At 40.2% G+C, this 21,995-nt stretch overlaps 1 protein-coding gene across 3 annotated transcripts in view; it reads left to right on the top strand.

Annotated features, from left to right (window-relative positions):
* The first annotated feature begins 1,139 nt into the window (after window positions 1-1,139).
* ZC4H2 (zinc finger C4H2-type containing) overlaps window positions 1,140-21,995 on the top strand; it is a 35,250-nt gene continuing 14,394 nt past the window's right edge. The window contains exons 1-3 of one of the 3 annotated variants that reach the window (XM_061178548.1): window positions 1,155-1,296; window positions 11,768-11,814; window positions 12,512-12,603. In XM_061178548.1, coding sequence (XP_061034531.1) covers window positions 1,251-1,296; window positions 11,768-11,814; window positions 12,512-12,603 — 185 coding nt within the window. In that variant the 5' untranslated portion in view covers window positions 1,155-1,250. Of the gene's footprint in view, window positions 1,297-11,767; window positions 11,815-12,511; window positions 12,604-21,995 lie in introns of all 3 variants that reach the window. The other 2 variants (XM_061178549.1, XM_061178550.1) reach the window with 2 other exon arrangements.

The following is a 21,995-nucleotide window of genomic DNA, read 5'->3' as shown; positions in this document are numbered from 1 at the left end:
CTAAGTAGGTCTATTTTTCAGATTAGGAAACTGAGGCCTAGAAAAAGAAAGGGCAAGATCAATCAGAGAGAGCTCCAGCTTACTTTTAGTTGGGAGTGAGTCAAAGTCCTCCATGTGTCCAAAACCCAGCTCTCTGGGCCTCTCCATTCTCTCTGAGCAATTACCTCTTCTTACATGCTCTCATCTCCTCCCAGTCATTCTCCACTTTGCCTCTAGAGTCACCTCCCTAAGACATCCTTCCAACCTTATCACTCCCGTGCTTTGAAACATAAAATAACTTGGCATTATTTAGCACACTTAATAAATGTGTATTGGATGAATGTGTGCCTATACTATTAAATCCAAACTCTATTTTGGATTAAGTTAAAGGTCTTTCACAATCTGGTTCCAGCCTAGCTTTTCTAGGTACACCTCCCATTTCTCTTTCCCACCTCCCCACTCCATATATGAACCTTATGTTCCAGACACCTTGGCCCACTTGTCCTTTCCTTTCTATATGTGTTGTGCCCTGTCCTGGAAAGTCAGTCCTCCCCAGTGGACTGGAAAATTCTCAGTTATATTTTGAGACCTATTTACATCTTCTCTGCTCAGATTACACTTTATCCATTTCTGTATTATGACAGCACAATGCACTGTAATTAATGGGTTACTTTTCATTCTCTCCTGCTCCTCAAAGGCAAGGACTTGCTTTTATTTATCTTTGTTTCACCCAGTGCCTCCCCCAGTACCTCCTTCGTTGACTGTCAAAGTTTGAACTCGGTAACTAGAATGGATGGAGGGCTGGAAGGAACGTGGTCAACCCCTCCCCATCCTTCAGCCTTAGCAGCTGCTCCCTCCGCCCTTCCACCTCTTCTCCACCCCATCTGAATGCCAAAGCCACGAGTTCCCAGACAGCTGCCAGAACACTCAACCTCTCGCTCTCACGGGCCAAACGAATATCACTATTCCCTTGTACTCCTCACAACCTTTGACACAATTATCTGTGACAAATTGACTTAAAGTGCAGCTGCAGGAAGAGAAACAGGAATGTCTCGCTTGGCCTTCTGGGAGTTGTAGTCCTGCAGGCCTCCGGGCTGCCTGGCTGGTCCTAGAGCTGCGGACTACAGCTCCCATGCCTTCTCCATGTCCCTACCGCACAGGCTCAGAGCCCCATGCCGGGAGGAGGTGGTTACATTGTGTCTATTGTATCCCTGGGCTTGTGTGTTTGTACCTTTCTCAGGACGTGAAAGTGAGAGTGAAAAGCATGGCAGATGAACAAGAAATCATGTGCAAATTGGAAAGCATTAAAGAGATCAGGTAAGTGGAACTTTGCAGCGCCCTCCCAGTCCCCTCCGAAGCTACCCAAATCCCTCACTGCGGGAGAGGGCTGCTAGCTACGGAAAGTGTCTATTGTTGGGCTACTTGCGGAGGGGGACTGAAAAGGATCCCATTCACCACGGAATTCAAGGATGGGAATGAGGCAGGGGAGAATCGGAACTGAGACTAGCAGAGAGAGAGAGAGAGGCAGACAGAGAAACAGACCGACCGAGAGGGATCTTTTGCCAGATGTGTCTGAGAAAGCCAGATGCAGACACACGGTGTAAGTGTGTTTGTGTTGGGGGGGGCGGGGGGTGTGGGTGTTGGTCCCAAGACAGCTTTATGCTTCTTGTGTGGGAGTTGGGGGAATGGCATTCTTGGACCCATTATTTTTCAAAGTGTTTGTAGGCTCCAAGGTGTATTTGGCTCCTTGCTCTTTAGGTGTCTAGATTTTTTTTTTTCAGTCTTCTGTTCAACTTCAGGACCTCGAGCTCGGGCGAGCCTTTTGAGAGCAGAGTCTAACACATCGGGGCTGGTGGCGGCTGCCCGGGGCTGCAGACTGGGGATGCGGAGGAATCCCTGCAGGCCAGGACAGGGAGGACAGAGAGCACTCGCTCTTATGTATTTTTTGCTTTCACTCACCACTTTCTTCCTCTTCTACCCGGTGCTTGGGAAGGGGGATGGGAGTGATGGAGACTGGGGAGGCAGTTGCCGCCTGCAACAATTGCTCTCAGGCCCCAGAGGTGATGGGCTAATGGGCGGGACGCAAAGTGCGTGTTGCCTGCATCCCCTACCCCTTTTCTCCAGGAGTGGCATTGGCTAGGCGATGATACTGTCCTTGCTCAGAGCACAATAACGCCAGTTGAGTGGACTGCCTGGGCCAATACCAGGCCTTCCTTCACCCGCTCTTCTCTGCCAGGACCCCCTGCCCCCCACCGACCCGCCTCTGCCTCGGCTTCCACCCTCCTTCTGAGGGTGCCCTGGGTTGGGCCGTTCCCTTTAGTATTTTCCAGGAACCTGAAGAAAAATGGGGGAGGATATCAAGTCCCTTTAAGAAATAAGACTTTGACCAAGAGATTTAACTCTTGGAGTGAATGCCTTTGGTGAGACTCACACATGACGGTGGTGGTGGGGAAGCACCTTGGCTTTTTTGTCCTTTGCAGGGGTTATATTTCTACTTCTGCTGGAGAGTAAAAGGAAGGAACTATTATTTATTGAGCCCCTGCTGTGCCAAGCCGCTTGACCTACTATTGCGCATTCGGCAATCCTGAGAACTTCCTACACTTCCTTTACAACTGGGAAAATAGAGGCTCAGAAAATTTAAGTAATTTTTCCAGAGCCAAACAGTTTGAAAATGCCAGATTTTGACAAGAACCCAGTCAATTTGTGTGCAGAGGCTCTGGTCTTCCCATTCTATCCCTTCAGGGCCTAGGAAAGGGTAGACAGGGTGTATATTGCAATTTATTTTCTGCAAAAGAATCAGGATATAGGGAGTGAGACATCTTGGTGCAGGAAAAAGTCAGCTGTCATAATAACAGTGCAGCTAATAAGAAACATGCCTGCAAGTGAAGAGCCTAGACTTATTTTTACCAGACTTTAAAGGAATCCCTACCCAACCCCAAAGGAAGGAACAGTTGGGAACAAGGAAAAGTGACCCTTTCTAGTAGAGACCAAATGGGGGGCCATGACTTCGACCCTCACCAGTGGTAAACCTGGCATTCCTACCACTACTAGCTGGGATGGGATCCTAAGAGGCCTAAGAGAGGCCAGAACTCTCACCCTCAACCAGCAATAACAAAGAGCCTCTCCCCAATCTGGATGTCAATCAGAGACCCAGTGGAGAACCTGGACTTATACTGCCCCCCTTCCCTGCAAAAGTAGCACATCAGAGGAGGCCTGCAAAGACAAAAGTGTTAAGAGAGATCCAGAGTGTCCAAATTTAATTGAAAAAAATTACTTGCCATACCAAGATTATCAGTTTCAGTGGCAAGAGGAAGTAAACAGATGCCAGGGTTGAGAGGGCACAGAGGTTGGAATTATCTGACAAGGATTTTAAAGCAGCCATCATAAAAATGCTTCAGGGAGCAACCACAACACACTTGCAACAAATGATACAATAGAAAATCTCAGCATTTAAATAGAAAGTCTCAAAAAGAAATATAAAACACAAAGAAGAACCAAATGGAAGTTTGAAAACTGGAAAAAAATATCTAAAAACTCAATGGATGGGATCAACAGCAAGATGGAGAAGACAGAGGAAAGAATCAGACAACTTAAACATAAAACAATAGAAATAACCCAGTGTAAACAACAGAGGGAAATTAAATGTAAAAAGAAAAAAAAAGAAAGAAAAGAAAAGAAAAGAAGGAATTGAGCAGAGCCAGAGCCTCCAGACTTGTGAGACTATAACAAAAGATCTAACAGTCATGTCAACAGAATCTCAGAAAGAGAGGAGAAATAAGGCAGGACCGGAAGTACCTGAAGAAGTAGTGGCTTAAAACTTCCCAAACTGAGCAAAGGGCATAAACTTCCAGATCCAAGTAGCTAAGCAAACACCATCAAAAAAGACCCAAAGAAATTCATACCAAGACACATCAGAGTCAACCTTCTGAAAACAGAAGCAGAGAAAAGATGTAGGAAACAGCCAAAGAGGAACAACATCTTACCTGTACCTTCAGGGAAAAAAAAATAGAAAGTCAGCAGATTCCTCATCAGAAACTGATGAGGCCCTAGCAGGAAGTAGCACAACATTTTTCAAGTGCTGAAGGAAAAGAATCGTCAACCCAGAATCCTATGTGCAGTGGTAATATCCTTCAGGAATAAAGGGATAATCAAGACATTCTCAGATGAAAGGAAACAGGGAATTTATCAGTAGAAGGTCTACCCTATAAGAATGAAAAAAGTAAGTCTTAAAACAGAAAAGAAACAATAAAAGGAGGAACCTTGGAAGAAAGAGCACAGTAGGCAAAAACATGGGTACATACAACAGAATTTCTTTTCCTCTTGAGTTGTATGAATCCTGTTTGATGATTGGATCAAAATTTATTACACTGTCTCATGTGGTTCTGAATGTATGTAGAGGAAATAGTTAAGACATTTATATCATAAACAGGGAGTATAAAAGAATGTAAAAGGGAGGTAAATTTCCATCTTACTTATCCATTTATCTGTTGATGGACACTAAGGATTCTTCCATATCTTGGCTATTGTAAATTATGCTGCTATGAACACTGGGGTTCATGTAACTTTTTGAATTAGTGTTTTCATTTTCTTTGGATTATATGCACAGGAGTAGAATTACTGGATCATATGGTAGTTCTATTTTTAGTTTTTTGAGGAGATAAATTCTGTATGTTGTCATTTATATGTGGAATCTAAAAAATAAAACAAATGAATGAACATAGCAAAATACAGAAACAGACTCACAGATATAGAGAACAAACTAGTGGTTACCAGCAGGGAGAGGAAAGTGGGTGAGGGGCAAGATAAGGGGTAGGGGATTAAGAGAAACAAAATACTATATATAAAATAAATAAGATACAAGGATTATAAAACACAGGGAAATAGTGCCAATATTTTATAATAACTTCAAATGGAGTATAATCTATAAAAATATTGAATCACTATGCTGTACATTTGAACCTAATATAATATTGCATATCAACTATGCTTTAGTTTAAAAAAATTATAGATACATCAAAATGAAATTTGAAAAAAATGTTCAAGTCACCCACAGGAAGGCAGGGCAAAGAAAAGAGAAAAACTAATCAGAGAGAAAAAACAGGTAACAAAAAATAAAATGACACACTTAGCCTTAACATATCAATAATTATGTTGAATATAAATGGTCTAAATACACCAATGAAATGACAGTCGATTTAAAAACATGACTGAACTATATGAGAAAGGGTCAATCCACGAAGAAGACATAATTCTAGATGTGTATGCACCAAAAGTGATTTAAATTAGCCTTCTTTTGATAATTTTACAGTAATATGCAAAGGTTATATCACTTGGTTTAAGAACTGAAAATAGGGAAAGTATTACAAATACAACTCGATTTTCACATGTGGACCAGTAAAACATGTATGAGAGGTGGAGAGAAGGAAGGGGTAGAAGGAACTGGAGAAAGGAACTAACATTGGTTGAACACCTACTGATTTCAAAGCTCTTAGCTCATTTAATATTCAACTCTTGCTAATGGAAATCTGTGGTAGGAATTATTATCCCCATTTTACAGAAAAGGCTACTAAGGCTCAGGGAGGTTAGGTAACCTATCTATGGTCACACAGCTAGGAAAGGAAGAGAGAATGTATCCTCCTATTCACATGGCATATGCATTTCAACAAATGCTGATAATCTAATTAACCATTATTCACAGTTCTTCAACTGCTCTAATCCTAAATCCCTCAAAGGTATAAACAAAGCAGCCTATTTCTGTTAAAAAAATAATTTTACTTCTGCACTGAAGTAGCAGTGATGAGGATAATATCACCCGAAAACCTGATTAAGTCAAGCTAAGAGTCAGACACACCCCCAGGCACAGGCACAGAAATATACACATTCATAGTCACACACATTCATGTACATACACACTGATGGCAGAATTTGAAGTGGAAAATGTCTCAGGAATGGATTCTCCCACCACAAACCATTCCCCACTTCTGACTCTGACCACATGCTCACAGCCCTGTCTTTCCTCCTAACCCCAACCACACTCCAACACTATGCTGCAGACCTTGGGCCCCAAGTCCCACACTGGTCTATTTTGCCCATCAATTTCTTGGGCTTTCAAGTGGTGATGAAGGAGCATGTGGATATGTGGAAAGGGGAAGGAAAGAATGGAACAAAAGAGGAGAGATGGAAAAGAGGGAAGGAAAGGAGAAGAAGCCATGAGGCAAAGAAAGTGAGTGTAGCCACTGCTAGAGCAACCAGAGCCCTTCACCAGCTCCCCAAATGCATACTAATATTTCCTTAACATGCACATGCCATTCATACATACACATTGCACTCATCCATGCCCCGGTGCACACATATCCATACACAATAAACTTTACTCACTTAAGAAAGGAAAAACTCATTTTGGAAGTAAATATTGTAGCATTAAGTAGATCCTCTTAAGTCTTTTTCTTAAGTCTTCTCTTTTTCCCTCTCTACACATTCTCCTGAGTTACCTCTTATACTCCTACAGCTTCAAATATTATCTTCATATCTCCAGTCTCTACCCCCTAACTTCCTTCCAAGCTTCAGCCTGATATATCCCACAGTCTACTGGGCTTGTCTGCCTGGTTGTTCCACAGACACAGCTGAAGTCAATCAACTCTTAAGACTTTGTCTCTTCCTGCCCCAATCCAGCTCCTCCCACTAAACCACTTGTTTAATGCCATCATTCTCTGCACAGTTACCTCAGATTGAAACCTGGATATTGATGCTGATTACCCTTGCTTTTTTATAACTCACCTTTGATCAGTTAACAAGTCCCACCTTCAACATCTGGCTCATATTCATGCCCCACTCTCAACCTCCACACTCACTGTCCTGTTTTAGGCCTTCATCATGACCAACCTGGATAATTATAATATTGTATCACTTTCTACCTATAGAATTGCTTTCCTATTTTCAGTCTGCCCCCTATTTTTAATTCCATCCACACTGCTATGAGAACTACCTTCCTAAAGCACTGGGGTTACTATGTTATTCCTCAAACACATTCACTGACTTCCCATTGCCTGTAGCAGTATTTTTCAAAACACAGATCGTGAACCATTAGTAGGTCATGAAATGAATTAGCTGCTAGTAGGATTTGTAAAAAAAAAAAATTTATACAAAATAAGATAGAAAATATCAGCATACGTTGCATAAGAAATGGTAGGTATTCTCTGTGGGAACTTTTGTTTCAGTTTTCTATCTGTGTTTGTGTGTATTGGGTCACAATATAAGATTCATTTCTCATTGTAAGTCATTTCCTACTGTATGTCCATAGACATTTGCCTATAATTGTTGCCATGGCATTCATGCCCCTCTCCCCCACAACTCTGTCCCAGACAGACTTTCCAATCTTATCTACTACCTCTCATTTTCATTCACCTTATTCTTTATCCACACAGAAGTTCCTCACTGTTTTATATATTTCCATTCTTCCAGGCCTTTGCTAATGTGGGTCCTTCATTCTTTTTTTTTTTTTAATTGGGGTATAGTTGCTTTACAATGTTGCATCAGTTTCTGCTGTACAGCAAAGTGAATCAGCTATAAATATACATATATCTCCTCTTTTTTGGGTTTCCTTCCCATTTAGGTCACCACAGAGCACTGAGTAAAGTTCCCTGTGCTATACAATAGTTCTCATTAGTTATCTATTTTATACATATTAGTGTATATGTCAATCCCAATCTCCCAATTCATCCCACGTCCTCTTTCCCCCCTTGGTGTTCATACATTTGTTCTCTACGTCTGTGTCTCTATTGCTTCCTTGCAAACAGGTTCATCGGTACCATTTTTGTAGATTCCACATATATGCATTAATATACGATATTTGTTTTTCTCTTTCTGACTTATTGGGTTAGCCAAAAAGTTCATTCAGGTTTTTCTGTAAGATGTTATGGAAAAACCCAAACGAACTTTTTGGCCAAAACAATACTTCACTCTGTATGACAGTCTCTAGGTCCATCCACATCTCTACAAATGACCCCATTTCATTCCTTTTTATGTCTGAGTAATATTCCATTGTATATATGTACCACATTTTCTTTATCCATTCATCTATCAATGGACATTTAGGTTGCTTCCATGACCTGGCTATTGTAAATAGTATTGCAATGAACATTGGGGTGCATGTGTCTTTTTGAATTATGATTTTCTCAGGGTATAAGCCCAGTAGTGGGATTGCTGTGTCATATGGTAATTCTATTTTTAGTTTTTTAAGGAACCTCCATACTGTTCTCCATAGTGGCTGTATCAATTTACATTCCCACCAACAGTGCAAGAGGGTTCCCTTTTCTCCACACCCTCTCCAGCATTTATTGTTTGTAGATTTTTTGATGATGGCCATTCTGACCGGCATGAGGTGATACCTCACTGTAGTTTTGATTTGCATTTCTCTAATAATTAGTGATGTTGAGCATCTTTTCATGTGCCTCTTGGCCATCTGTATGTATTCTTTGGAGAAATGCCTATTTAGGTCTTCCACCCATTTTTTGATTGGGTTGTTTGTTTTTCTGGTATTGAGCTACATGAGCTGTTTGTATATTTGGGAGATTAATCCCTTGTCCGTTGCTTAATTTGCAAATATTTTCTCCCATTCTGAAGGTTGTCTTTTTGTTATGTTTATGGTTTCCTTTGCTGTGCAAAGGCTTTTAAGTTTCATTAGGTCCCATTTTTTAATGTTTGTTTTTATTTTCATTACTCTAGGAGGTGGGCAAAAAAGATCTTGCTGTGATTTATGTCAGAGAGTGTTCTTCCTATGTTTTCCTCTAGGAGTTTTATACTGTCGGGTCTTATATTTAGGTCTTTAATCCATTTTGAGTTTATTTATGTGTATGGTGTTAAGGAGTGTTCTAATTTGATTCTTTTACATGTAGCTGGCAGATCCCTCATTCTTAATGCCCTTCCCTTATTCCAAGCCTGTAAATCCTACTTATTCTTCAAGGAAGACCCAGAGCAAACACCACCTCTTGTTCAAAACCTCAAATTCCCTAGTCCAAATGAATCACTTACCCCTTTGGGATCCCACAGGGAGATTTATTATAGCACTGAAGTTATTCTGCCTTACGGTAAAGTTTTGAATTGACATGAGTCTGCCTTCCTTCCTTCCTTCCTTCCTTCCTTCCTTCCTTCCTTCCTTCCTTCCTTCCTTCCTTCCTTCCCTCTGTCATTGTTGTAGCAGCTTCAGCAGGCTCCACTATCACCTCGCTTGAAAACTAAGTCAGTTTTGGCCCCAATGCTCACTCAACAACAAGTCACAGAACAACTGGCAACTCTGGGACTTAGGGATGGGCAAGTCAAGCCAATTCTGACTACAGGAGAGAGAATGCAAGGGAGTTGACATTTGATGCTAAGCTATAAGAAAGTCTTCAAGGTGAACTGTTCAAAGAAAACTTCTTTTCCAACAGTAGCTGCTTTTCCAGATGCACAAATAGATATTAAATGGAAGAACACTTGGTACTTAGGCAGTGTTCTCATCAGACTAGAGTAGGAAGGAAAAGCCGGCTCCTATTTTTTTCATTCAGTTACATTTACCAAACACCTGTTCTGGGCCATACACAGGGCTGGGATATTCTCAGAGTCTAAGATGAATTAGATCTGTTCTCAAGGATCTTAGAATCAAGGTGAATAGCTCTGATCTCTCCCCTGAGTTCTGTACTCACATATCCAACTTCCCACTTAACCAACCCCACTGGATATATCACTGGCATCTTAAACAGACCCCAACAGAACTCTCAACTTTACCCACATCCCCACCCCCAGTCTCCTTTCCTAGTCTCCCGCATCAGTAGTAAATGCCACCCTCATCCCCAAATCTGGAATCATTCTTCATTCTTCCCTCTATGACTCCATGTATCCAAAACACTAGCACAGTGGTTGTCAAACTTGGGCGTGCATTAGGCTCCACCTGGTGGGCGGTTGAAACCTAGATTGCTGGGTCCCATCTCCAGAGTCTCTTATTCGGAAGGCCTGAGAATTTGCATTTCTAACAAGTTCCCAGGCAATGCTGTTGCTGCCGGTCCAGGGAACACACTTGGAAAAACCACTGCATTAGTAAGACCTGGCGGATTATGCCTATATAATATATTCTGGATCGGTCCACTTCCCACCATTCCCTTAGCTCATCAACAAATCTGGGCAGTTTTCCATCCATCTCTGCTAGCCAGTGTCTTCACTTGGTCTGCCCATCCTCAAGTCCTACAGGTCCCAGCTTTCCTACTCTGCTTGTTGAGTGAGTGTTGGGGCTAAGTCACCCCTTAAGCTGGGTGACAGATGAGCCTGCCAAGTTTGTCCCAGGAATAGATGATCCATTGCCCTAGAACTTCTCCTGCTCTCTACCCTTCCTTCTCCACATTAGTCAGCAAAGAGCCATTGGAAAGAAGTTAGCCAGCTGAATATTTTTGTCTTGGCCCAGGACTCTGTCTGGAGAGGCTGTGGCCTAGGGAGGTCAGGAATCTTCATTCAAGATTTAAGTAAGACTGTAGCCCCAGTGATTGTGGGAAATCCTAAGGAAGTATTCTGTGGATTTCCTGGGATTCCGTGGCCATACCAGCTGCGCCTTAGCCTCTTGGGAGGATTTCATTAGGAAATTTTCCATATAAAATCAGGTCTTTAATGACTTGGATGCTTTCCTCACTTGTAGGGCCAAACATTCCACAGATTCCATATTATGGAGTCATCCAACAACTCTGTGCAGGGCTACACTGAGTCTTACTTCTCAGGTAGATAGAATTTCCAAGCTTCCAAGAGGTTCCATGATGTGCCCTATTTCACCCTTAAAATTGGTGACTGACTGATCCAGGGCAAGATTCACCCCATTGGCTTGTTTTCCATGGCTTGAAATACATCATATATGAGGAAAGTTCCTTGGTATGGTGGAAAGGTCATCAGGTTCAGCACACTGGATTCTGCACTTCCTGGCTTTGTGATGTTGGGCAGGTCACTTTTTTTCTCACAGCCTCAAATTCTTCATCTGTAAAAATGAAGCTAAACATACCTATTTATGTGGTCATGATGAAGATTAAATTAGATAGCATATCAGGAGCCTAGCACAGTTGCTGGAACATAGTAGACACCAAAAATAGATAGATAGATAGATAGATAGATAGATAGATAGATAGATAGATAGATAGATAGCTATTTTTATTAAATAAATCCTTTCTTAACACCCAATTCCTTCCCAGTTCCTGGAACTTATACACTTTTAGTAAATCTTAACTGAATGAATTAAAGCCCCCCACCCATGATAATATCTTTCTTTCTCTGAGACTACTGAGATTACAGTCAGTACCCTGGACTTACCACTTATTTGCATTCATAATTGTCACTCCAAATGTAATTGTTGAGCCAAAGCGGTGTGATAGATGACATGGTGTTTACAGACAGAAATATGGTATAGTGTCAGTTTCTAGAAGGCTCTTATATATATATAATTATCCAGATTTCAAATTGCTTCATGTGAAAGTCTGTACATGTAGAGGACCCAGAGGACCATAGCTGCATGCTCTTGGGCTAGTTCCTTTCCCATTCTGGACATTTGTTTCTTCATCTCTGAAATGAAGAGGATAGATTTTATTGGTGGCTTTGAAGTAATGTTCTGAGGAGCCCTGGGAGTTGCAGGGAGGTGTATCAAGGGCTATTCTGGTAGAGTCAGGCAGGGTTGCATTTGAGGAGAGAATAAAGACTCTGGTACCCACTTCCACTTGAACCATAATAGTTATGATTTGATCTATTTTCTATATTGGACCACAATCAATAATTTTACTTGAAGGAAGGGGTCTTCTCTTCAGTCACCCCCAGGATCCAGCACACTGTTGGGTAAGTGGCACTTGCTTAATACATTTATTTTTGTCTGCATGATTGATAGAAAATGAAAAGAGAAGGAAGCTATTATGTGTGTGTGCATTTAAGCAGTGGCTGGCATAATGCCCACTCTGTAGATCTGTGAAAGGAACGACCTTTTACTTACATTTAATCTTAGCCCAAACTACCCAGCTGCTGGATAGAGCATGGAAGGCTGGGCATTAGATCCTAAGCTTGAACAGCATGGTGTAGGCAATCAACCACAAGGGTACATTAACCCACTTCCCATTCCTCCCGGGTACCTCATTTGTCCAAATCCATTTAAAATCTGTTTTTTCTACACAAGCCTTTTGACGAATCACTCATTTTCCTGGGAAAACAGGAGCAGAGGGGTACAAAGAGCTTAGAATTTGTGTGTTTAGATTTAATTCTGGGTACAGTAAGAAGACAATGGAGGATATATTTTTAACAGCTTTATTGAGTTGTGATTTACATACCATAGAAACCATCCATTTTAGGTATACAGTAAGTTCCCTACACGTTGCGAACTTTCAAAGATGCAAACCTGTGTTCACATGTCCAATCATGTACATTAGTTCATGTGTCTGGCGTGCATTGTTATGTGGGTGCATCTTCTACAAGTGGTTGTACTTTTGTGTACTTTACTGTACAGTACTGTATAGAGCACAGTAGTAAGTATCTTTATTTCAAGCCCAGGATGTCCAGAAGCATAAAAGCAGCAGTGATGCAGCTGATACTGCTAAGAAGCACCAAACATTGTACTGTACTACTGTACTTTTCAAGGTACTGTACTGTAAGATTTAAAATGTTTATTTTTTGTGTCTGTTTTCTATGTATTATTTGTGTGAACAGTATTATAAACCTATTACAGTACTTTACTATATAGCCAATTGTGTTAGGTGGGTACCTAGGCTAACTTTGTTGGACTTACGAACAGATTGAACTTACGAACGTGCTCTTGAAATGGAACTTTTTCATATGTAGGGGACTTACTGTACAATTCAATGACTCTTAGTAAATGTACAGAGTTGTGCAACTATCACCACAATACAATTTTAGAGCATCCCCAGCATCCCCAAAAGAGCCCTTATGCCCAGTATCAGTCCATCTCTGTTCCCACACACAGGCCTAGGCAACCAGTAATATACTTTCTGTCTCTCTAGATTTGCCTTTTCAGGACATTGCACATAACTTAGCACATTGTTTTTAGGCTCATACACATTGTACCATATATCAGTATTTCTTTCCTTTTTATTGGCAAACAGTATTCCATTGTATGGATATACTGCATTTTGTTTATTCACTCACCACATGAACATTGGGGTTGTTTCCACCTTTTGGCTCTTATAAATGCTGCTCTGAACATTTACATATAAGTCTTTGTGTGGAAATATGTTTTCATTTCTCCTGGTTAGATTCCTAGAGTGAAATTTCTGGGTCATATGACAAGCATGTGTATAACTTTTAAAAATAATGCAAAACTGTTCTCCAAATTGGTTGTGCCAATTTCCATCCCCAGAAGCAGAGTATGAAGGTTTCAATTTCTAATCCTGTTGAACATCTTCTTCATGCATTTATTTGCCACCCATCTATCTTCTTTGGTGAAGTGTCTATTCAAACCTTTTGCTCATTTTTCAGTTGGGTTATATATTTACTTATTGTGAATTTTGAGTGTTCCTTATGTATTCAGGATACAAGGCCTTCATCAGATACATGCTTTGCAAAGATGTTCTCCCAGTTTGCAATTTGTCTTTTCATTCTCTTAAGAGTGTCTTTTAAATTGCAGAAGTTTTTAATGTTGATAAAGAAGTCTTACTCATCAGTATTCTTTTTTATATGGATTGTGATTTTTGTATAACATAAGGAAAAACCTTGCCTAAGCCAAAGTCACAAAGATTTTCTTCCAGAAATTTTAGGTTTTACATGTAGGCCTATAATCCATTTTCACCTAATTTCTGTGTATGATGCAAAGTATAGGTTGAAGCCTTTTTCTTGTTTGTTTGTTTTTGCACGTAGATATCCAGTTGTTTCAGGATCTTTTGGTGAAAAAGCCATTCTTTCTCCACAGCATTGCCTTTGTATCACCGTAAAAAATCAGCTTTCCATATATTTGTGGGTTTATTACGGGACTCTCTGTTCTGCTCCATAGGTCTATTTGTGTATCTTTATGCCTATACTTCACTATTTTGATTACTGCAGCTTTAAAATAATTCTTGAAAACAGGCAATGTAAGTTCTCCAACTTTGCTATTCTTCTTGAGAGTTGTTTTGGCTACTCTAGGCCCTTTGCAGTTCTATATGAATTTTAGGTTTCACTTATCAATTTCTACAAAAGTGCCTGCTGAGATTTTGATAGGATTTCCAAGATACCAAACTGCATTTAGACAGCTTTCTTTTGAATAGTGTTAGCATGGTGTATCTTCTCACCTTTACTTGTTCCCTTATATTTAAAGTGGGATTCTTATAGGCAGTCCACAGTTTGGTTTGTTTGTTTGTTTGCTTGTTTTTTCCAATCTGGCAATCTGCTTTTTAATTGAGGGTGTTTAGACCATTTATATTTAATGTGCTTGTTGATATGGTTAGGTTGAGATCTACCACCTTGTTGTTTTCCATTTATCTCATCTGGTTTTTTGTTCCCTTTCCCCTCCCTTTATGCCTTCTTTTGGATTAAGTATATTTTATGGTCCCATTTGATCTGTTTTTCTGACTTATTAGCTATTATTCTGGTTTTTTATTATTTTAGTAGTTGCTTTAGAGTCTATGATATACATCTTTACTTGTCACAGTTTATCTTCAAGTGATCTCATACTACTGCAGATATAGTATAAGAAACTTACAGCACTGTATTTTTATTTCTCCCTTTCTGCGCTCTGTGCTATTACATTGATGCACTTCTTGGTTTAAACCGTTGGTTATCTTTTTAATGAAATTAAATAACAAGAAAAAGTCATTATATTTTTCCATGTTCAATGCTCTGTATTCCTCTGCTATTATTTTCCTTCTGCTTGAAGAGCATACTTTAACATTTATCATAGAGCAGGTTTGCTGGTGATATAGCATCCCAACTTTTCTATGTCTCAGAAAGTCTTTATTTCACCTTTGTTTTTAAAAGTTATTTTCAATGTGTAAAGAATTCTATATTGGCAGAGGTTTTTTTCTTTTTTTCTTTTTCCCAGTACTTTAAAAATAATATGCCACTGTCATCTTGATTCTATCCTACTTCGTTCCTCATGGGTAGCATGCCTTTTTTCCTTGGGCTGCTGTTAAGATTTTCTCTTTATCATTGGTTTTGAGCAATTTCATTGTGATATGACTTGGTGTAGTTTTCTTCCTGCTTCCCATGCTTGAGATTTGTTGAACATTTTGGATCAGTGCATGTATAGTTTTCATCAAATTTGAAACATTTTCAGTTATTAATTTTTCAAATATTTTTCTTTTCTCCCTCCTTCCTCATCTCCAGTTACATGTACTTTTAGCCACTTGAAGTTGTCCCACAGTTTGCTGATGCTGTTTATTTTTTTGACCATTTTTCTCTGTATATTTCATTTGGGAAATTTCTATTGGTATGTCTTCATGTTCATTAATCTTTTCTCCTTTATTGTCTAAATTGACTAATGTAGTTTTCACCTCAGACATTGTAGTTTTCATCTCTAGATATTTTATTTGGGTATTTTTCATTTCTCCCACAACTGTACTTAATGTGGCCAGTATTTCCACAAGCTTTCTGAACATATGAAATGCATTTATAATAACTATTTGTATCCTTGGCTACTAATTCTATCAACTGTGTCATTTCTTGGTCAGTTTTGATTTTTATTCTCAACATTGTGGATTGCATTTTTCCTGCTTCAAATTGCACACCTGGCAAGATATGGTTGGATGCCAGACATTTTCAAATTTACCTTGTTGACTGCAGATTTTTGCATTCCTATAAATATCCTTGAGCTTTCTTATGGCATGTCATTAAGACACTTGGAATCTGTTTTATCCTTCTGGGCCTTGCTTTTCAGCTTAGCTAAGTGGGACCATAGCAGCATTTAGTGTAGAGCTCATTTTCCTCATTAGTGATGCAGAACTTGTCTTTGTACTCTAATGCTATACAAATTGTGAATATTTTCTACCTTGGTTGTTTGGAACAGTCACTATTCTCAGCCCTTTGTGGGCTCTGATCACTGTTTCCTCTAATCCTTTGAGGTGGTTCTTTCCTTGGCTTCAGGTAGTTAGTTTCCTTACACACATGTGCTGATCAATATTTCAGTGAGTACTTGAGGGGGAGCCTCTGAAAATTGTAAGCATTCTCTCTCTACACAGGTCTCCTCTCTCCAAAACTCTTTCCTGTGAACTCCAGGTTCCTTGGCTTCTCCAGACTCATAGTTCCATTTCCTCAATTGAGGGAGATGACCAGCCTCTGTCTGAGTTCCCCGTCCCTGTCTTGCAGTCTAGAATATTTCTCTAGGCAGTAGGATGGGGCAATCTTCAGGCTCATCTAAGCTTTTCCATCTCTCAGAGATCACTGACCTTACTTGCCTGAAGTCCAATGATTTGGGCACCGTTTTTTTCATATATTTTGTCTTGGTGTTTTTGTTTGTTTTGCTTTTAGTTATTTTGCACAGGTGGGTAAATCTGGTCCCCGTTACTCTATTTTGACTAGAGTGGAAGTGAAGGTTATTCCCCAAATTTGGTTTTAAAGGACCAGATTTCACCATTTAATACACACATATTTTATATTTTAAAAATCTAAAGTCAGGATGTGTCTTAAATACAATTCTACCTTACAACTGCCATTGGCCAAGAGGGAATTGTGTTATTGTTCATGCATGAGCACATGCGAACTTGGCCATGGCTGTTCATATTATCATCCCTTCAATTGAATTATGTGCATGATTATCACTGTATGTGTTGACTTTAATTGCCACTTAAAGTATCTTCAAAAATATTTCATCATGGTTTTCCCTTGAAATAAAAAGTTATTGTGTATGAGAAATGACTCAGACTAGAAAAGTCTGATTAAAATAGTGTCTTAAATCAGTCTACCAGAGCTCTTTCAACAACTATTAAATGAACATTTAAATTAAAAGAAAACATTTTGTCATAATATAATAGGTAGTATTTTTCTCTTAGTAGCCCATAAGATAATGTGTACCCTATGTCCAATGGCATTTTAGATTCAAGTAAATACAGTAGCCAGTTAACTGGGATGTTTATTGGTAAAGCTAATCCAACTTTGTTCCAAATTAACAGTGGTTAAAACAAGACAGAAGTTCATTTCTCTCTCACATTATCAGTCTGGGAACAAGCGACCTGTGGTTTGTGTGGTTATTCCATGTTGGGGACTCAGGCTCTTTTTATATTGTTGCTTCACCATGTGCAGGGTGTAGCCTTCATCTACAGGGTTGAAGATGGCTTGATGTTGTGTATACATGTTAGGCAGTGGGAAGAGGGCAAAGTAGAAGTGAATGGCACACTCCTTCCATTTAGGGTCACAGCCTAGACGTTGCACATATCACATGTGTTTTCATCCCACTGGCCAGAACATTGCCACGTGGCCACAAACAGCTGCAAAGGAGAGAGGGAAATACAGCCCTTAGTCCAGGTGTCACATGCCCAGATGAAAATCAGAGGTTCTATTATTATGGAGGGGGAGGAGAATGAATTTGGGGCGGGGACAAGGAGCATCTGATCTGTGTTCTCTGTGACCCTAGGGTTTTCAAATTGTTGGAGCTGCCTATAGAAGGAACGGTTTGTCTAGAGAAATAGTGAGAGCTCTGTGACTAAGTTGTTCACGGAAGGCCTAATTGAACACTTGGAAGTGATATTATAGAAAGCACTTAAGCAGTGGTTGGCAAAGGGATGATAGATGCCTTCGAAGGTCCCTCCCAGCCTGGAGAGTCACATGTGCTCAGGTCCTACCCACATTGGTCTGTGAGTACCACTTGCTGTATGTGAATCAGTTGGCTGCTGTCTGTGCCAAGGGTTTGGCTTCACTGAAAATGCCCAAATACATACAGAGACCTTCAGATAAAATTCTATTTAACCCCCAGAGATCAGGGATGGGTCATGGGGGTGGGCAGAGCAGCAATAACGAGGCAAAGCTCTTAATCAGATCTTGATGGTGGTAAGATAGAGCTGCTAGGTGAGTCAGGCAGAGGTTGTTTAAGAGAGAAATGAGACCAGCTCAGGGTGCATTCTGTTACAGGTCTCCAGTTGGGGCATCCCCTAAGCTTCCCCATTGCTCCTCCTTTCTGAGTACAAGCACAGAGAACAGGTGCCCTCATGCACTACTGGTGGGAGTGTGAACTGGTGTAGCCATCCTGCACAGCAAATTGGCACTTCTTACTTGAAATAAGAATACACGTTACCTGTGCGCCAGATTTCCCACTCCTGGGATATAGCCCCCTAAATTTACTCAGACAGACACAAGAATATTCATCAAAGTATTGTTTGTGGAGGGGGGAGATAGAAGCAAAGTGAGAGTTTATCCTTGGAAGGGTGGACAGGTAAACTGTGGTGGATGACCACACTTAGAAGCAAGGAATCCTGGATCTTAACATCAGAGTGCCATATGAAAACTATATGTTATCATTAGTCTATACCGTGTGTGTGCGTGTGTGTGTGTGTGTGTGTGTGTGCACGCACGCGTGCGCCCAGGCGCGCGCGCCCAGGCGCGCGCATATTAGTCAGCTTAGTCTGCCACAAAGCAATAACACATTCTGGGTGGCTTAAATAACAGACATTTACTTTCTCACAGTTCTGGAGGCTGGAGATTCATGATATAGATACCAGAAATTTTGATTTCTGGTAAGGGCTCTCTTCCTGTCTTGTAGATGGCTGCTTCCTCCCTGTGTCCTCATTTGGCCATTCCTCTGGTCTTGTGTGGAGACAGAAAGAGCTCATGCGTCCCTTCCTCTACTTATAAGGACGTCAATACAACCAGATTAAGGCTCTACTGTGATGACCTCATTTAACCTTACACCTCCCTAAAATTCTCTCTCCAAATATTTTGGAGATTAACCTTATACCTCCCTAAAAGTTCCCTCAAAGTACTTGGAAGTACTTTGGGGGTTAGGGCTTGAACATATGTATATTAAGGGACTCAATGCATTCCATAACATTCCTCCCTATGCCTCCCACCAAATGCATGTCTTTCTCACATGCAAAATTCATTCATCCCTTCCCAACAGCCCCAAATGTCTTAATGCACTCCAGAACCTATGCCCAGTCAAAAGTCTCGTCTAAATATCACCTAATTTAGGTTTGGATGAGACTTAAGGTATGATTCATCCAAAGGGCAAAATTCCTCTCCAGCTGTGAAACCAGACAAATGATCTGCTTCCCAAGTATAATAGTAGGACAAGCATAGGATAGACGTTCCCTTTTGAAAAGGGAGAAATCAGAAAGAAGAGAGGGATGATCGATCCCAAGAAAGTGCAAAACGTAGCAAGGCAAGTTTCATTAGATTTTTCAGGCTGGAGAATAATCTTTGGCTGGATGCTTTGGGCAGTATCACCCCCTCCCTCACAGCCCTTTGCTGTTGCCTTTCTCCTGAGGCACTAGTCAGAGGCAGCCTGGCCCACTGAAACTGAGGAGGCAACAGCCTTGCCCCCAGAGCCGGTTAGGTCTAGACCCAATGGTGGGAATGGCAGCCCTGATGATCTCTTAATCACCTTTGGTGTCATTCTTTCCTTTACTTGAAGGATGAAGCATGTTTGCAGCTAAGTAACTCTATTGTCCTGCCTTGTAGATTCCAAAAACTTTCCTTTATTTCATCCTCTATCTGCTCCCCTTGGTCCATGCTGACAGTGACTGTGCTTGTATAATCCCATCTCTGTTCCTGACTTCTGCTGAGATACCTAATTAAAATCATGAGTAATCTCCTCAAGGAGTGGTTTTCTAGCCACATCCTTGGTGTTCTCTCCGGAAGATGCTTTATATTTTTTGCAATATGGATAGAACGAGAATTTTTCCAATCTTCAAGTTCTGGTTCATCTTGCTTAATGATTCTTTTGATTTCTCTCTCTCCTCTTGCATTTTACTATAAGCAGCTGAGCTTCACATTCAACACTTTGCTTAAAAATCTCCTCAGCTAAATATCTAATTTCGTTGCTCACGGGCTCTACCTTCCACAGAACACTAGAACAAAATTCAGCCAAATTCTTTGCCACTTTATAATAAGGATCACCTGTTCTCCAGTTTCTAATGACATGTTCCTCTTTTCTCTTTGAGACCTCACCGGAAGCATCGTTAGTGTCCATGTTTCTACCAACAGTCACTTCAATGCAATATAGGCTTTTTCTAGCATGCGCCTGAAAACTCTCCCAGCCTCTACTCCTCATCTAGTTCCAAATCCACTTCCACATTTTTAGGTTTTTATTAAAGTAGTACCCCACTTCATGGTACCAAAATCTGTGTTAATCTGCTCAGTCTTCCACAACAAAATACCACAGACTGGGTGGCTTAAACAACAGACATTTATTTTCTCACAGTTCTGGAGGCTAGAAGTCCATGGTCAAAGTGCAAGAAAATTTGCTTCCTTGTGAGGGCTCTCTTCCTGGCTTATAGTCAGCTGCCTTCTTGCTATGTCTTCACATGGCCTTTCCTCTGTACCTGTAGAGACAGAGAGAAGGCAACCTCTGGTGTGTCTTCTTCTTCTTCAAAGGGCACCAGTCCAACTGGATTAGGGTCCCACATTTATGACCTCATTTAACCTTAATTACCTCTCTAAAGGCCCCCCTCTAAACACACTCACATTGGGGATTAGGGCTTCAACATATGAATTTTGGAGGGACATGATTCAGTCCATAACACTCTCTCTCTCTCTCTCTCTCTCTCATTCTCTTTCCCTCTCCCTCTCCTTCTTCCTCTCCTTTTCTCTCCTTGATATACATCAATAATTTACCGTTTAGAAGAACACATGCAACACAATAAATAGACATTTAGTAGTTTTGAATGGTTGCCTGTGTGGGGCGTAAATGGTGTAGGAAATGGGGATAAAAGGGAAGGAAGGCATAAGAAAGGAAGGAGGAGGAATTACACAACAGAGAGGCCTTGTCTACAGAGAAAAAAGAGGGTGAAACTAAAAAATATTTGAAATAATGGCTGAAGACTCCCCAGATTTGTCAAGAGATATACACCAACTGATTCAAAGAGGATAGACTCATAGAAATCCACACCAAGACACATCATGGTTAATGTCTGAAAACTAGGGACAAAGAATGTCTTAAACTAGTCAAAGAGAAATTACACCTTACCTATAGGTGAAAATAGTTTGAATGACAGTGAATTTCTCATCAGAAAATATAGAAGCCAGAAGGAAGTGGCACAAGATTTTTCAAGTCCTGAAAGAAGAGAACTATCAACTGCAAATACTACATGTAGCAAAAATATCCATCAAGAATGAGGAATAAATTAAGACATTCTCAGATGAAGAAAACTAAGAGAATCTGTCACCAGCAGATCTACCCTAAAATAATAATAGCTAAAGGAATCTTTCCTAAAAGAAGACAACATGGAATATCAGGAAGGAAGAAAAACCAAGAGAAAGAGTAAAAATATAATTAAAATACAGTACATTTTCCTTCTCCTGTTTAGTTTTCTAAATCATTTCTGATGGTGGAAGCAGTACTATGGTTCTCTACAAACATAACTCTTACGTAGGAGAAATATTTCAGATAGTTATATTATAAATGGTGGAGGGTAAAGGGGGCATAAAGGGAGGTAATGTTTCTACTCTTCACTCACCCTAATAAAAAGATGACAGAGAAGACTATGATAAATTATGAAATATAATACCTAGAGCAACCACTGAAAAAACTATAGAAAGAGATACACTTAAAAACAGTATAGGTAAAATGTAATTCCAAAAAACATTCAATTAAAGATAGGAAGGCAGCAAAAAGGAAACAACAGAGAATCAAATAAGAGAGAGATCAAATAGTAAACAAAAATTAAATGATACACTTAAGTCCTAACTTGTCAATAAGTACACTGGATATAAATGGCCTAAATACTGCAATCCAAATACTGATCAGCCAAGATGATTAAAAAATATGACCTGTCTATGTGCTGTCTACAAGAATCTCACTTCAAATATAAAGATATAGGTATGTTGAAAGAATGAAAGAAGATATACCATGGAAACATTAATCCAAGGAAAGCAGGAATGGATATATTAATATC

Source organism: Eubalaena glacialis, chromosome X (genome assembly GCF_028564815.1).
Source record: "Eubalaena glacialis isolate mEubGla1 chromosome X, mEubGla1.1.hap2.+ XY, whole genome shotgun sequence".
Taxonomy (NCBI): Eukaryota; Metazoa; Chordata; class Mammalia; order Artiodactyla; family Balaenidae; genus Eubalaena; species Eubalaena glacialis.
This window is presented reverse-complemented; position numbering and strand designations above follow the sequence as displayed.